Source organism: Lithobates pipiens, unplaced genomic scaffold, assembly GCF_037356315.1.
Source record: "Lithobates pipiens isolate NorthernLeopardFrog02 unplaced genomic scaffold, aLitPip1_a1.2 Scaffold_8, whole genome shotgun sequence".
NCBI lineage: Eukaryota > Metazoa > Chordata > Amphibia > Anura > Ranidae > Lithobates > Lithobates pipiens.
In genome coordinates, this window is record NW_027507903.1 from 128,136,851 (window position 1) to 128,153,463 (window position 16,613).

Here is a 16,613-nt window from a genome sequence, read left to right on the forward strand (position 1 = left end):
CCAGTTCTCAGGCCTGCCAGGCTGCATGCTCGGATAAGGGCCTGGTATGGATTTTGGGGGCGACCCCATGCCATTTTTTGTGGGGTTCCCCTCAAAATCCATACCAGATCTGAAGGGCCTAGTATGGATTGGGGGAGGATCCCCGTGCTTTTTTTTTTTTAAAGAAATTACGAATGCTTTTTTTTTCACATTCTACTGTTAGCGGGGAACCCCTCTGACAGCAGATGAGTGTTTTATTTTATTTTTTATTCTGTTTATCTAAGTCATAGTTGGGCATTGGCCACAAATATATACAACACAAATTCCGAAAACGAATCATCGTTGAATATGACGAAACAAAATTGTTTACTTAACTACTTCAAAACCAGACCCTTTTACCCCCTTCTTGCCCAGGCCAATTTTCAGCTTTCAGCACTGTCACACTTTGAATGACAATTGTGCAGTCATATGAAATTTTTATCATTTTTTTTCCACACAAATAGAGCTTTCTTTTGGTGGTATTTAATCACTGCTTAGCTTCTTATTTTTTGATAAATAAATGAAAAAAGACCGAAATTTTTGAAAATAAAAATGTTTTCTTTGTTTCTGTTATAACATTTTGCAAATAAATATATTTCTTCATATCTTTAGGCCACAATCTTTGGTGAAAATAATCCAAATCAGTGTCTATTATTTAGACTGTAGGAAATTTGTGGAATATATAGTGTGTATATATATATATATAGCTCTGAAAATTGATCAATCCTGATGTACTGATGGCCTATCTCATTTCTTGAGGCCCAAAAATACCAGGACAGTACAAATATCACCAAATGATCCCTTTTTGGAAAGTAGACAGTCCAAGTAGACAGTCCAAGTAGACAGGCCAAGGTATTTAGTAAAGTCATGGGGAGTTTTTTGAAGTTGTAATTTTTTGTCACAATTTTTGGAGAGATGAAGAATAAAAAAATAAAAAAATAATTGTCACAATTTTTTAATCATTTTTACATACTTTCACCAGTGCCATACAGCATCATCATATAACTGGTATGACGGTGATCAGAGACACTGACCGCTGACAGTATGTAAAAATATTTTATCTTTTTTGAAAATTTATTTTTACATACAGCGAACAGAGCAATACAGTGTTACCATAATAACCATTTTTTTTCTGAATGAAAACTATTCATTCAGTGTTTACTATTGTGATTAGCTGTGATTGGTCACAGCTAATCACATGGTGCAGATGGCATGTGATGGCATGAATCAAAGCCTTTCATTGTGTACAATTGTTATGTGATGTGCTGTGATTGGCCACAGCAATTACATGGTACCTACGCCAGCAAGCCAGTACACTGATCTACACTGACCTGTCATCTGCTGTGTCCGGGACACTGCGGGTGACAGATCACGCCAAAGCGCGACCAATCTTGGGAAGACATCATATGACATCCTCCGAGGATAACGGGACTCCCGCCCTGCTGTCATATTACAATAGGCTGGGCAGAAGGGGGTTAACAAATGAATCCAAATAAATCCGAAACAAAACAAAATAAATTTTTTGTTGTGCACAGTGGCGTAGCGTGGGTTGTCAGCACCTGGGGTCAAGTCAAGTAATTTGCACCCCAACTCATTTACTTTTAGTACTCCCTTACACTAGTACAGTATTAAACCCCTTACCCCCTAAGCACATGTATGTAATTTAAAAAATGCATCTGTGTCACTGCCCCCCCATCTCCCCATGTATTATATGTACACTGACCCCCCAGCACCCCATGTATTACACACTGCTCCCCATGTATTATATATAAATATATATATATATATATATATATATATATACTGACCCCCCCATCACCCCATGTATTATATATACACTGAACCCCCCGATTACCCCATGTATTACACACTGCCCCCCCATGTATTATATATACACTGACCCCCCCATCACCCCATGTATTACATACTGCCCCCCTCGCCCTATGTTTTATATATACACTACCCCAATATGTTATATATACACTGACCCCATATATTTTATATACACTGAATTTTATATATACATACACACATACGCACACACACACACTGACGACCCCCCCCCTCCATATATTATATACAAACTAATCTCGATGTATGTTATATACTGACCCCCCCATTATATATACACATACCCCCGCAATGTATTATACATATTATACATACACAGACCCCCCCCAGGTATGATATATACACTGACCCCCACCATCATGTATTATATATACACACTGACCCCCCTCCTTCCATGTATTATACACTGCCCCATCACCCCATGTATTTATATATCTATATCTATATATATATATATATATATATATATAGATATATATAGTGCCTTGCAAAAGTATTCACCCCCCTGGCATTTTTCGTGTTTTGTTGCCTCACAACCTGGAATTAACATGGATTATTTGCATCATTTAATTTTCTGAACATGTCCACAACTTTGAATATGTTTTTTTTTTTTTTTTTTTATTGTGAAGCAAACAACAAATAGGACAAAATAACAGAAAAAGTCAATGTGCATAACTATTAATCTCCTAAATTCAATACTTTGTAGAGTTACCTTTTGCGGCTATCACAACTCCAAGTCGCTTTGGATAGTCTCTATGAGCTTGCCACTTCTTACCACTGGGATTTTTGCCCATTCCTCCTTGCAAAACTATTCCAGCTCCTTCAAGTTGGATAGTTTGCGCTTGTGAACAGCAAACTTTAAGTCTGACCACAGAATTTCTATTGGATTGAGGTCTGAGCTCTGGCTAGGCCATTCCAACACATTTACATGTTTCCCCTTAAACAACTCAAGTGTTGCTTTAGCAGTGTGTTAAGGTTATTGTCCCGCTGGAAGGTGAACCTCCATCCTAGCCTCAAATCACACACAGAGTGGTACAGGTTTTGCTAAAGAATATCCCTGTATTTAGCACCATCCATCTTTCCCTCAATCCCCACAGCATGATGCTGCCATCACCGTGTTTCACTGTGGGGATGGTGTTCTTTGGGCGATGTGATGTGTTGGGTTTGCACCAGACATAGCGTTTTCTTTGATGGCCAAAAAGTTACATTTTAGTCTCATCAGACCAGAGCACCTTCCTCCATACATTTTGGGAGTCTCCCACATGCCTTTTCGCAAACTCAAAACGTGCCATTTTGTTTTTTGCTGAAAGTAATGGCTTTCTTCTGGCCACTCTGCCATAAAGCCCAACTCTATGGAGCATGTGGCTTAGTGTCGTCCTATGTACAGATACTCCAGTCTCTGCTGTGGAACTCTGCAGCTCCTCCAGCTACCTTAGATCTCTGTGCTGCCTATCTTATTAATGCCCTCCTTGCCCGGTCCGTGAGTTTTGGTGTGCGCCCATCTCTTGGCAGGTTAGCTGTTGTGCCATGTTCTTTCCATTTGGTTATGATATATATTTTTTTATAACATAACCCTGACTTGTACTTCTCAACAACATTGTCCCTTACTTGTTTGGAGAGTGTTTGGTTAGTGGTGCCTCTTGCTTACAGTTGTGCTCATACCTTTACATACCCTGGCAGAATTTATGATTTCTTGGCCATTTTTCAGAGAATATGAATGATAACACAAAAACGTTTCTTTCAATCATGGTTAGTGTTTGGCTGAAGCCATTTATTATCAATCAACTTTGTTTACTCTTTTTAAATCATAATGGCAACAAAAACGACCCAATGACCCTGATCAAACTTTTACATACCCCAGTTCTTAATACCGTGTATTGACCCCTTTAACATCAATGACAGCTTGAACTCTCTTGTGGTATTTGTAGATGAGGCTCTTTATCTTGTCAGATGGTAAGGCTATCCATTCCTCTTGCCAAAAAGCCTCCAGTTCCTGTAAAGTATTGGGCTGTCTTGCATGAACTGCATGTTTGAGATCTCCCCAGAGAGGCTCAATGATATTGAGGTCAGGTGATTGAGATGGACACTCCAGAACCTTCACTTCATTCTGCTGTAGCTAATGACAGGTCAACTTGGTCTTGTGTTTTGAATCATTGTCATGTTGGAATGTCCAAGTACATTCCATGCGCAGCTTCCTGGCTGATGAATGCAAATGTTCCTCCAGTATTTTTTGATACCAGTCTGCATTTATCTTGCCAACGATTTTAGCCAAATTCCCTGTGCCTTTGTAACTCACACATCTCCAAAGCAATCCACCTCCGTACCTTTCATCATAGGCCTTGTTGACTTCTCTCCAAATGGTGCGTTTATGGTTGTGGCCAAAAAGCTACATTTTTGTCTCATCACTCCAGGTGACTTTGTGGCAGAGGGTTTGAGGCTTGTCTCTGTGCTGTTTGGCATATTGTAAGAGGGATACTTTGTGGAATTTGCGTAGTAATGGCTTTTTTCTGGCAACTCCACCATGCAGCCCATCTTTCTTCAAGTGTCTCCTTATTGTGCATCTTGCATCAGCCACACCACATGTTTTCAGAGGGTCCTGTAATTCATCTGAAGTTATTTGTGGGTTTTTCTTTGCATCCCAAATAATTTTCCTAGCTGTTGTGGCTGAAATTTTAGCTGGTCTACCGGAACGTGGTTTGGTTTCAACAGAACCCCTCATTTTACACTTCTTGATTAGAGTTTGAACACTGCTGAATGGCATTCTCAATTCCTTGGACATCATTTATATCCCTTTCCTGTTTTATACAGTTCAACTATCTTTTCCCGCAGATCCTTTGACAATTCTTTTGCTTTCCCCATGACTTAGAATCCAGAAACGTCAGTGCAGCACTGGATGAAAGATGCAAGGGTCTGTCAGGAGTCCAGAAACTCAGTGACCTTTTATACACACACTAATTACAAGCAAACAGATCACAGGTGAGGATGGTTACCTTTAATAGCCATTCAAACCCCTTTGTGTCAACTTGTGTGCATGTTATCGGGCCAAAATCACCAGGGTATCTAAACATTTCATCAGGGTCATTTGGGCAGCTTCTGTTGCCATTATGATTTTAAAAATAAACACAGTTGATTAAAAAATGGCTTCAAAATATTTTTGTGTTATCATTCATATTCTCTGAAAAATGGCCAAGAAATCATAAATTCTGCCTGGACATGAGAACTTATGAGCACAACTTCATATATACACAGAGCTTTTTTTTCGCAGAGAATAGGTGCAGGAACTCCTCCCTCTGAGTCAATTTGCATCTCCATCCCTTACCCAACTCCAAACACTACCCTTGGTTCCACCACCTCCCAGTAGGACCCCTTTAGAATACAGAGAAAAGAATCATTATATCGTACTAAGTAATTTCAAGGGACTAATAGCAAGAAAAGCAATAAAACAGATCTCCCACAGCCAGCAGCAATAGACCCCCCCAGCAACAACAGAACCCAACAACAAAATACCACCCCAGCAACAATAGGCCCCCAACAAAAACAACAAATCTCCCAGCAGCCAACACCAATAGACTCTCCAGCAGCCAGCAACAATAGACCCCTTAATCAACAGTAGATCCATTTCAGCAACAATTGACCCCCATCAACAAAAGATCCCCCCACCATTAACAATAAATCGCCACACAAAAATAGATCCCCTCCAGCAACAATAAATCCCCCAGCAGCCAGCATCAATAGACCCTCCATCACACCCCAACACCTCTTTTCATTGCACATATTCAGTGCTGGCGATGGGGGAACTGCGTTCCCACTGAAAAAAGGCCCTATATATATATATATATATATATATATATATATACATACACACACACATACTGCCCCTCATCATCCCATGTACTATCTATACACTGACCCCTCTCCCCCCCCCCCCCCCCATGTATGAAGCACAGAGCAGACAGAAAGCTCTGGGTGCATGTTGGCAAATATGATTTCCCAGTCTGTGGGAATGTGTCCCCCTTCCAGGATGTGAGGTGTTCCAGAAGCGATAGAAGAGCTGCACTTCAGATAAACGTCCTCTATCATCTCATTTCAGCCTGGCAAAGAACGTGTCACCCTGGCCATCCCCATCCTACCTGATCCGTTTCCCGGTCACTGCTGAGCCTGCTGGTCTCCAGCCAGCCCGGCACGGCAATACACAGCCATCACTCACCTGGGCTCTTCTTGTCTCCTGTATGTGGACTTCGAAGTGTGCTGGAAGCCCACCCAGGCACAGCCATCGATGAGACTTGGACAGTGAGGCCGGAGGAAGCCACGATCACCCGCCAAATCCAGCTGTCGCCGCATCTATGGATGACTGAATGAGCCAATCACAGAGAGTGCTTTGAGGGTGTGGACCTTCAGAGGGGTGATACCATCAAGTACAGGGACATAGAAAAATGGGGGTCAGGGGGTTCAGTGCAGTGAGAGAGCATACTTGCTACTTTGCCAGCTTTCCCGCAGCTATGTCCAAGCCATGGGGACAGCAGCAGTGATGTCTACCAATGTCCCTTGTACCCAGAACATGCCAATCATGCACCATGATGCTGGGCACTGGAACACTCTCTGCGTTCCAGCACCCAGCAATGAAAGGAACAATGTACTGTGGAAGGAGAAAAGTCCTGGCATGGAGGGAGAGAGAGCAACATGGAAACCTCTGATCAGGTAAGTAATCAACAATTGGTCTCTGGGCAGTGGAGGTGGCTAGGATTGAATGGCTTTTAAATTTAACCCCCCTATGACCACCAAGGCTGGGGGGAGGTGGGTTAACTTTCGCTGTATGACCACAAATGCAGATGGGGGGTTGATGGGTTAAAAAGTGACTGCCTTGGCCAGTAATGCAGGATTGGGATGGGAGTTTACTTTCACTGCGGCACTACTATTGCCATTATATGCAGTGTTATATGGGAAAAAAATGATTGAAGAGGGGGATGACACCATGTTTTACCACACCAGGGGACACCAGCCCTAGTGATGCCACTGGAGAGGTGAAGCCAGCTGCACCCACCACCTCTCTAGGCCATTGCTCCAAGAAGCACTAGAGGAGCAGAGAGTGTTGACTGACAGTCACTGCTCTCTGCTCTGAGCAGACCAAGAACTGAGCAATCAGTGGTCATGTTATCGCTCAGTTCTTGGTGGTAGAACCATTGACTTCTGCTGCTGTCAGGAAAATCCTGTGAGGAGGGATCAATTGGCATGGCTGAGCCATGCTGTGTGTGCCTATGGTTGCACACAGCCCGACTCAGGAGAATGCTTGCACGTGTGCCCCCATAGCACATGGCTTGCTATAGGGGAACACTCAGGAGAGGAGGAGAGGAGAGCAGAGGTGTAGAACTCCAAAAGATGAGGATAGATGCTGCTCTGTGCAGTACCATTATTTTAATTTAAAAAAAGGGTTTACATTAACTTTAAGGAGACTGAGCTAACTAACTGTGCAATGAGTTTAATATCATATGCAGTATAAAGTATATTGCATATTTTTACCATTAGGTGCACTCCTTATGGCAATCTGGCTGCGTGGAATGAACTCAGAAGAGACCATGTCCCTGACCAAGGAAATGGTGGCTTCAGGATGTGTGCTGACATGGCCAGAGGAATGGCATGGTTTGTTGGTGGACAAGCATTCTACAGGAGGAGTTGGAGACAAAGTAAGCCTGCCTCTGGCACCAGCACTTGCTGCCTGTGGATGCAAGGTATTGGCATATGTAGCAAAAAACATTCAACCTGCATAATTATAATAATATTCACTGTTATTACTTAATCACTATGTCATTATGTTATATGATAATTTATAAAGCACAAATAAACCATATATGTGAAATTGTATGGCTATGCTTACAGCTAAGTTTCAATTCCAAATTATTCAGAGCTGCTAAAAATAATAAAGATTCAATGTACTGTATGTGCAGAATAAGTCATATCTGATGACAGGAGCAAAGCATTCTTTAGATTGCCTTTATGACAGTTAAGAGCCTAGGACAGGCATCACTAAATTGCGGACCACAGTCCAGACATGGACCGAGTGACAGTCCTGTTCAGACCGTGGTCACCCCACTTGAGTGGATTCCTCTCCTCCCGCTGCTGCAGCTGGTAAAAATCACAGCATTGTAGATGGCGGGAGGAATGGCAGCGTGGACTCCTCTTCTGTATGCACTTGCCTGCCGCCACTGCTGTTGAAATCACAGCAAGGGAGAGGGTGGGAGAAATGGCAGGATGGACTTCTTTATTGAATGCACTCACCTGCTGCCGCCGCCAAACTTGTGGCAGAAAGAAGGGCGGGAGGCACAGGAGGTCTACAGGGGGAGTGGCAGCTGCCCAATCTTTTATATTAACAAGCTTTTTAACAAGAAGATTTGGGCAGCTCCCGCCCTCAGTGCAGACTTTTTGTACCTCCCACCCTCTTCCCTGTAGTAAGTTCAGCGGCGGCGGCAGGACATCCAGAAGAGGAATCTACCCTGTCATTCCTCCTGCCCTCTAAATTCTGAGTTATGGTAGGGGAAAGATTATGGGGGGGGGGGGGGGGCTAGAAAGTCGGAGGATGAAGCTGTGATATGGGAAGGCTGTGAAGTGAGAGGGGGAAACTGTGAAATGGGAGGCTGTGAAATCAGGGGCTGTGAGAGTGGGGCTGTCATGTGAGAGGGAGAATCTGTGATATGGGGGCCTGTGATGTGAGAAGGGGGAGCTGGGATATGGTGGAGCTGTGATGCGAGAGAGGGAGCTGTGATATGGGGGCTGTGATGTGAGAAAGGGGAGCTGTGATGTGGGGGGGTGTGATGTGAGATGAGGGAGCTGTGATGAAAAAGGGGGGAGTTGTGATGTGAGAGAGGGAGCTGTGAGATGGACGGGTTGTGATGTGAGAGGGGGACTGTGATGTGAGAAAGGGGAGCTGTGATGTAAAATGGGGGAGCTGTCATATAGGGTGCTGTGGTGTGAGAAGGGGGAGCTGTGATGTGAGAGATGGAGCTGTGAGATGGGTGGGCTTCGATGTGAGAGAGGGACTATGATGTGAGAGGAGAGGCTGTGATATTGGGGCTGTGATGTGATATGGGGGGGGCTGTGATGTGGGGGGTTGTTATGTGAGAAGGGGGAACTGTGATGTGAAAGGGGGGAGCTGTGATATAGGGGTCTATGGTGTGAGAAGGGGGAGCTGTGATGTGAGAGAGGGAGCTGTGAGATGGGTGGGCTTCGATGTGAGAGAGGGGCTATGATGTGAGAGCGGAGGCTGTGATATTGGGGCTGTGATGTGATATGGGGGGGCTCTGATGTGGGGGGTTATGATGTGAGAAGGGGGAACTGTGATGTGAAAGGGGGGAGCTGTGATATAGGGGTCTGTGGTGTGAGAAGGGGGAGCTTTGAAGTGATAGAGGGAGCTGTGAGATGGTTGGGCTATAATGTGAGAGGGGGGCTATGATGTGATATGGGGGGCTGTGATGTGCGGGGGGAGCTATAATATGGAGGGCTGTGATTTGAGAGGGGACTGTGATGTTAGGAGGAGGGCTGTGATTAAAAGGGGGCTGTGATGTCACAAGGGGGAAGCTGTGAAGTGGGGGGTTGTGCTTGCAAGGGGGACTGTGATTTAAGGAGGGACTGTGATGTGAAAGAGGGTTGTGTGATGTAATGGGGGCTGTCATGGGAAAGGAGGGACTGAGGATACTAATGTAAAGTGGGCTGTAATGTGAAAGAGTCATAGAAGAAAATTTTGATACAGAAAGAAAATGTTACCAACCAGACCTCCATGAATTTGAATTCAGTACCCCTGGCCTAGAAGCATCCAAAGGGCATTTCCCGGTTTCCCAAAATACAGCTGGCGATACATATACAGAATTGACTGGTTCTAGAAAGCTGCTGATAGCACATGTATGACATAGCAAAAGGAAAAGCAAACATGGTTTAAAGTTCAGTTTATACCTTGACCTGTTCAAGCTAACACGTTCTGCTGTTTAAATACATTGTGAAATGATGCAAGAAACTGATAAGGCACCAACTACTGTTTATTCTTGCAAAAACAAAAATGCCCATTAAAATAGAAGCATGAATTTCTTATCAGGTTAGAAAAATAATTTTGCATCTCAGTGACTCCATGTCATATTTTCCTATTGCCATAAAGGTCTTTACTGATTTCCAAATAAGGCTAATTCTGAAAATGTGTGTAAATTGTGTAAAAATGTTTTAAATATGTTGGTGGCCACAAAATATATTTTAGCAGATAAATAAAAATTAGCATCTGCACAACATTTGTCATTTAATTCCTCATGCACACTGGATGTTTTTCCATTTTTGGTTTCAGGCATCTTTTTTCTGCAGCCAGTAAACTCCGTGTTATCCTTTGTGTCCATGCACACACACATAGGCTGTTATCAAAGTTTTTTGGCTAGGGTGTTTTTGGGCTGGAAAAACCCCCCAGAACTAGTGGGTTTAATTTTTATTTTTTTGTAAAAATGCACTAACTCTGATAAAAAAAAAGCTGAAAAACGGGGCTATTCTGTGTTTATAAGCATTCTTGAGAGTAAAGTTTGGCAAAAAAAAAACCTAGAAACAGCTAAAAAAGCAGAAAAACAAAACAAAAACACAGCAATACTCATTCTACAGCTACAGCTTTCTACGGCTAATGCTACTGGCATTTTAATCACGTCCAGTGTGCATGAGGCCTTAACTAGCACAATTTTCAGAATTAAACAAGGGTGATAGAATTTTCATGAATAAGGCCAAATGTTTAAAATATTCGATAAACGTGCGCAAGGATGAAGTTTATCTTTCCAAATAACCTGTTACATTTTATTAGAAACTGACTTTTAAGACTATCATTTTTGATAAAACCTTTAGAGTACATCATTTTCGTACTTAATACCTCTCTATGCTTCACTTTGTTAAATTGTCTGTGCACAGCGTATTTCTGCAACCTTTCCAGCTTCTTATCCTTTTTTTGCTTTGCATTTCATGTTACTCTCTATATTAGTTATTTCCACAGAATTGAGAATCACTCCAGTCTCCCACTGTCCCTTTATACATCAGTCTGACTTGTCCAATTATCTAATTTAAAGTGTTTGCTACCCCATCATTTCATATTCTTGATATGTGCATGCAAGTATTCTGTTCTCTTTGTATTACTTTCTTTGTGTGAAATCTCTGGTGTTCCTGCCAGTCCATCTCCTTTCTTAATAAAAACTGACCACACTAAGCAGGAAAACATAGCATGGTCAGTTCTCTAGCTGTGCTGGAAACTCAGCCTGCTCTCCTCTAATGATCAGACTTTTTGGGGGTGCCATGCCAGTAAATAGAAAATACAAGTACTAAGATATGTATAAAAAAAATAACAAAGATTTTATTATTACATACAATACATGATTAAACAATTAATTGTGCTTTTGGTACACGAGTGCATGAAAACATCTTGTCTTCAAAGAAGTTAAAAGCTAGTCACTCACGGTAACAGTAGAGTGATTGTCCCAACATGTTTCGCCACCCAGGTGCTTCCTCAGGGGATATATTTAGAGAGAAAAGATGTAGCACTGCATAGAACAAAACATAATTAGAGACACTGCAATCATTATGCAACGTAGTAAATTACAATATCAGCTGCCATGCTATTTCATTGTCCACATAAGATCTCCTCTCCTATAGCTGGATTCTGGATAGCAAGGGAGCAGTCACTAGAGAGTAGGCATGTGCATTCGTTTTAGTCCGAATTTCGGGTATTTTCGTTATCGTTATAACGAACAATAACAAACGTGCAGAATCCGAAAACCGAAAGATCCGACATAAACAAATGCTTTATTTTAGTTTTTGTTGTGACAACAGTTCGATATAGATAGGAGATTTGACATGATGCTGACAATAGCAATCTGTGTCCATCGAACCTGTGGTCGAGTGTGCCTAACCTTAGCTCTATTAGTCCAAGATTATTTGACATAGAGAGAAAAGATTTGACATAGTGAGAAAAGATTTGACTTTATAGAGACAATAGCAAAAAAAGTCGAATGTGCCTAACCTAACTCTATTAGTTCAAGATTATTCGACATAGAGAGAAAAGATTCGACATGAAGATTCGACGAAGCAGTCAGCTTGAGCGGACATTTATGGTCAAATGCTCCACCCATAGGCTATAGAAGAATTCTAATGCTGGTTGACTAGTAATAATAATTAATAAATATAATTATTACTAGTGTCATACAACATTAGTATTCTACTATAGCTTGTAGGCGGAACATTCGACTGGAAATGTACGACTGTGGTGTCGTACAGTTTAGCTGCTCCATCGAATCTTCTTAGAACATTCAAAAGACACCATAAGCCTTCAATAACAGGTTCTATCTTAATTATTTAGGATTTTCGGACAAATGCATTTTTTAATGAAACTAAATAAATAACAATTTTATTTCGGGAGTAACTAAATAAATGTATTTTTCAGACGAAAACGAAATTCTGAAACAAAATATTTTAGTGTGCACATGTCTACTAGAGAGCACATATGTACGCCAATCAATGCCCGATCAGACCAGGCTGGGATCTGTGTGTATATCATTATAGTGTGTTAACCAAATTGTATTAATTGTTTGACTAAGAGAATAGCTAATAAAAAGTGTTGTATTATAAAGGAGTATGCATAAAAGCATATGAAAAAGCATCAAATGCATGCAAAAAATATTGTATGCATAAATGTGTAGATATGAACCATACGTAAGTGCAGACATACCCCACTTTTAAGTACACAATGGGGTTTATTTACTAAAGCTGGAAAGTGCAAAATCAGGCTCACTTCTGCATAGAAACCAATGAGCTTCTAACCCCAGCTTGTTCAATTAATCATTGGTAATAAAACCTGGAAGCTCATTGGTTTCCATGCAGAAATGAGCCTGGTTTTGTACTTTCCAGCTTTAGTAAATAAACCCCATTGTGTACTTAAAAGTGGGGTATGCCTGTATGGCATACTTACATCAAAAGGTGCTAAGATGAAGATAAGCCAAGGGTGCCAAGTTACAGACTGTAGTCTAATTTGTGAAAACATATGATGAAAAGGCTGCAAAAATAGGGTAGTAGAGGGTCTAATTAGGTCCAGACTGTACAGACTGGGGTTTACGAAAGAAAAAGACTAGTAAGACTAGTATAGGGACAGATAAAGCCAGAATCAAAGAAGTCTAGGTCAGATATTACACAGAACAGAGACAAAATTCCTGCTGCAGATTATCTGTCCCTGGGGGGGGGGGGGGGGGGGCTTTTTAAAAAAAACAGACAGCAGCAGGTGTATATAGAAACAACTAGAAATTATTAAAATAGATTTTAATATAGAGCAGAGCAGAGTGTTAAATAATGCAGCAAAAGATCAGACGATTGGTTCTTTGGCATTTACCTCAAGTAGAACGATTCACCAGCATGGTCACCCTTGGAGTATCTTAGTACTTGTATTTTCTATTTGCTGGTCACCCCCCCAAAAAAAACTGAAATTTCTCTTGTTTATACTCTTACTTTCAGGGATGTTGGTGCCTCTTTGACATTGTCACCTACCCATATCACTATCCCCTTTCCTGCCATGAAGATATTTGTTCAGACATTTCCTGTTACAAAGTGACAAAATGCACAAAGTCCTTCCCAACACTTCATATCTGTTTTGTTTTGGTGGCACAAAGTATTGGAAATCTGGATTGGATCCCAAATCGCTAGATATGAAAAGGGCCTTAAACATAAGGACTCTATTAAATAAAGTGGAAAGTTACTGCACCCTAAATTACACAATTGTCACTTGTTATATGAAAGAGACGTACGTGAATACAGATATATCTGCATTAGTGGACCCATGTTGAAGAAGTATTAAACCCAAAACCAAAACCAAAAATGTACTAGATTGCTGTTTGCCAATCATTCGATGTGGTGGCTGCATTTGTTTTCTTTATTTAGGCTTTTCTCCCTATGTTTTCACCTGGCGGTCTGGCCAGTAACACACCTCCTGTATAATGCCCTGTACACGCGGTCGGACATTCCGACCACAAAATCCGTCAGATTTTTTCAGACGGATTTTGTCAGAAACTTGTGTTGCATACACACGGTCACACAAAGTTGTTGGAAAATCCAATCGTTCTGAAGGAGGTGACGTACAACACGTACATCGGGCCAGTAGCCAATAGCTATCGTCTCTTTCGTCTGAGCATGTGTGCCACTTTGTCAGTCAGGATTGTTTACACCTGATCTGAATTTATGCGATTGGATTTTGTTGTCAGAAAATTTTAGATCCTGCTCTAAAACTTTGTGCGTCGGAAAATCCGACAGAAAAAGTCCGATAGAGCCCACACACAATCAGATTTTCCGACAACAAAATCCCATCAGACTTTTTCCATCGGAATTTCCAACCGTGTGTACAGGGCATTAGAGTGTCCCCACTGGATGAAGAAGCACAGGGGGCACATTTGGACATCAGCATTTTTAATCCAATTCACACTAAGTGTACGCAAATATGTGGCTCCACTGGGCTGGTTTTTTTTTTCCCATGGGGCCGCATATTTGCATATCTCCCAGCACAAAGACCGGCTCTCAGTGGGAGCCCCGGGCCCCGTACTAATAATCGGGACCCAGGACTCACTACTCCACGTTACCTGATCACTGTGATAGCCTCTGATTGGCTATCACAGTGATCAGTCACTGTGAAGCTTGCCCCCATGTTTTCTCTCTCTGTAGATGGGAGAGATACATTGTATCTCTCCTTACAGAGAAAAAAAAATACTAATAATATTTTAAAAAGACCTAGATAAGGGTTTGATCTAGGTCAGTGCCAGGGTTAGTGTTTGGGTCAGGGTCAAAGGCCAAGGTTAGGGTCAAAGGTCAGGGTCAGTATTTATTTTTGGACATGATTTTTTTTTTTTATTACTATCAGTGTCAGTTAATGTCAGTGTGTTTTAGGTAGGATAAAAAAAAGCAAAATGTGCACTATTGTTTTTGGGCTGTACTACTGGTACAAACAACAACTAACATACACATATTTGGTATCGCTGCGAACCTCAGGAGCAGGAGAATGTAATTTGGGCTGTTCTTTGGTGGAAGATTATGATAGTTGCAAAAAAATCTACAGTTAAATTTAATTAATTTATTTTTTTTACTATTTTTGACCTGTTTTCCTTTAACAATAAAAGAAAAATCAGGAGCTATCCATTACCATTTAGCACAAAATGAAAGCCCAATTTGTCTTAAAAAAGCACGGTATAATCCACCTGGATGCACAAAGTAGTTGTGGTGATATGTGAATTTTTACTAAAACACATCAAAGTTGCAAAATTGTGCTTAAACATTAAAATTTGCTTTACCCTTGGGCGTGAAGGGGGTTCATTTGGGGAGAGGAGCATGTTAGATGGAGTAGCAGATTTAAATACACTATCAAATTAAAGCTGAACTCCAGCTAATACCATATAAGCAGTTTCAGCAACAGTTTTTTTTTTTTATTACTTTTGGGATAAAGGTTTTGAATAAATAGATAAAACTGATAATTTTAAGCACCCCTGCCAGTATTAAAAGGTTTGTCTCATCCCTGTAGCTTAATACTTCTGGAAGAGAGATTGTTCTTTAAAAAAAACAACAGACTAAGTGCCCGTTCACACAGGGGCGACGTGACTTGCAGCGCGTCTCACAGACGCGACCTGCACACGACTTCAGCGGCGACTTGCAAAATGACTTCTGTATAGAAGTCAATGCAAGTCGCCTGAAGTCGCCCCGAAAATACTACAGGAACCTTTTTCTAAGTCGGAGCGACTTGAGTCGCTCCTATTAGAACGGTTCCGTAGTACAGAACGGAGCGCGACTTGTCAGGCGGCTAAGTCGCCTGACAAGTCGCGGTAATGTGAACGGGCACTTACTGGGCAGAACATCAGATAAAAATCAAAGATAGAAAGCCTAAAAAAGAAATCAAATGTAGCCATTACATCTAAGAATTGGTAAGCTGCAATATAATAAGTGTTTGCTTTGGGGTTTAATACCGCTTTAACTCTATTCTTCCAAAGAAAAGTTAAATCTTTTAAAATACGGCTACCCCAAACAAATTTTGTAAACTCAGGGAACCTTGGTTATCCGTCTCTGAGTTAGCACCAGTATCTTAGGTTATGCAAAACTTATTCCAATGTTTGTATTCTTTTTATGAAAGGTTCCTATGATCAGTGGACGAGGACTGGGACATACAGGTGGCACTCTGGATAAGTTGGAATCAGTTCCAGGGTTTAGCTCCAAGCAGAGCCCTGAGCAGGTATGTACAGTAAATACAATGTAAGAACAGACATAATAAATAATATCATTTTATTGTTTTGAGCGGTCAAAGATTGATTAAAATTCAAAAGCACCTGTAAAATACACCTCTAATGCTAACCTAGTATTTTACTACACAACAGTTAAACAGTAAAACAATTAAATAAAAAATGTGCTTTTATGCTCACAAATTACCTGGTCCATTGCTTCATTTTTTTTATTTTTAGGCATATAAGACACCATGCCACAGATCTTTGAACAAGTGCCTTTAAAGGATAAATGAAGACACTGTTAAAAACAAGATTAAAAAAAAGTGTGGTTTTCATCTACAAATTAAAGTGTAAACCCTCTCATATACCTAGTGAAGTGACCGGCCTCAGGTGATACAGATGAAACAGATGAAACAAATCCTCCTACATACAGTCAGGTCCATAAATATTGGGACATCAACAGAATTCTAATCTTTTGGCTCTATACACCGCCACAATGGATTT

At 41.2% G+C, this 16,613-nt stretch overlaps 1 protein-coding gene across 3 annotated transcripts in view; it reads left to right on the plus strand.

Moving 5' to 3' along the window:
- The window catches only part of TYMP (thymidine phosphorylase), a 61,020-nt gene that overhangs the window by 26,382 nt on the left and 18,025 nt on the right, over positions 1-16,613 (plus strand). For all 3 annotated transcript variants that reach the window (XM_077470085.1, XM_077470086.1, XM_077470084.1), the window contains 2 exons: positions 7,393-7,595; positions 16,022-16,120. In XM_077470085.1, the coding sequence (XP_077326211.1) occupies positions 7,393-7,595; positions 16,022-16,120 (302 nt within the window). The remainder of the gene's footprint in view (positions 1-7,392; positions 7,596-16,021; positions 16,121-16,613) is intronic.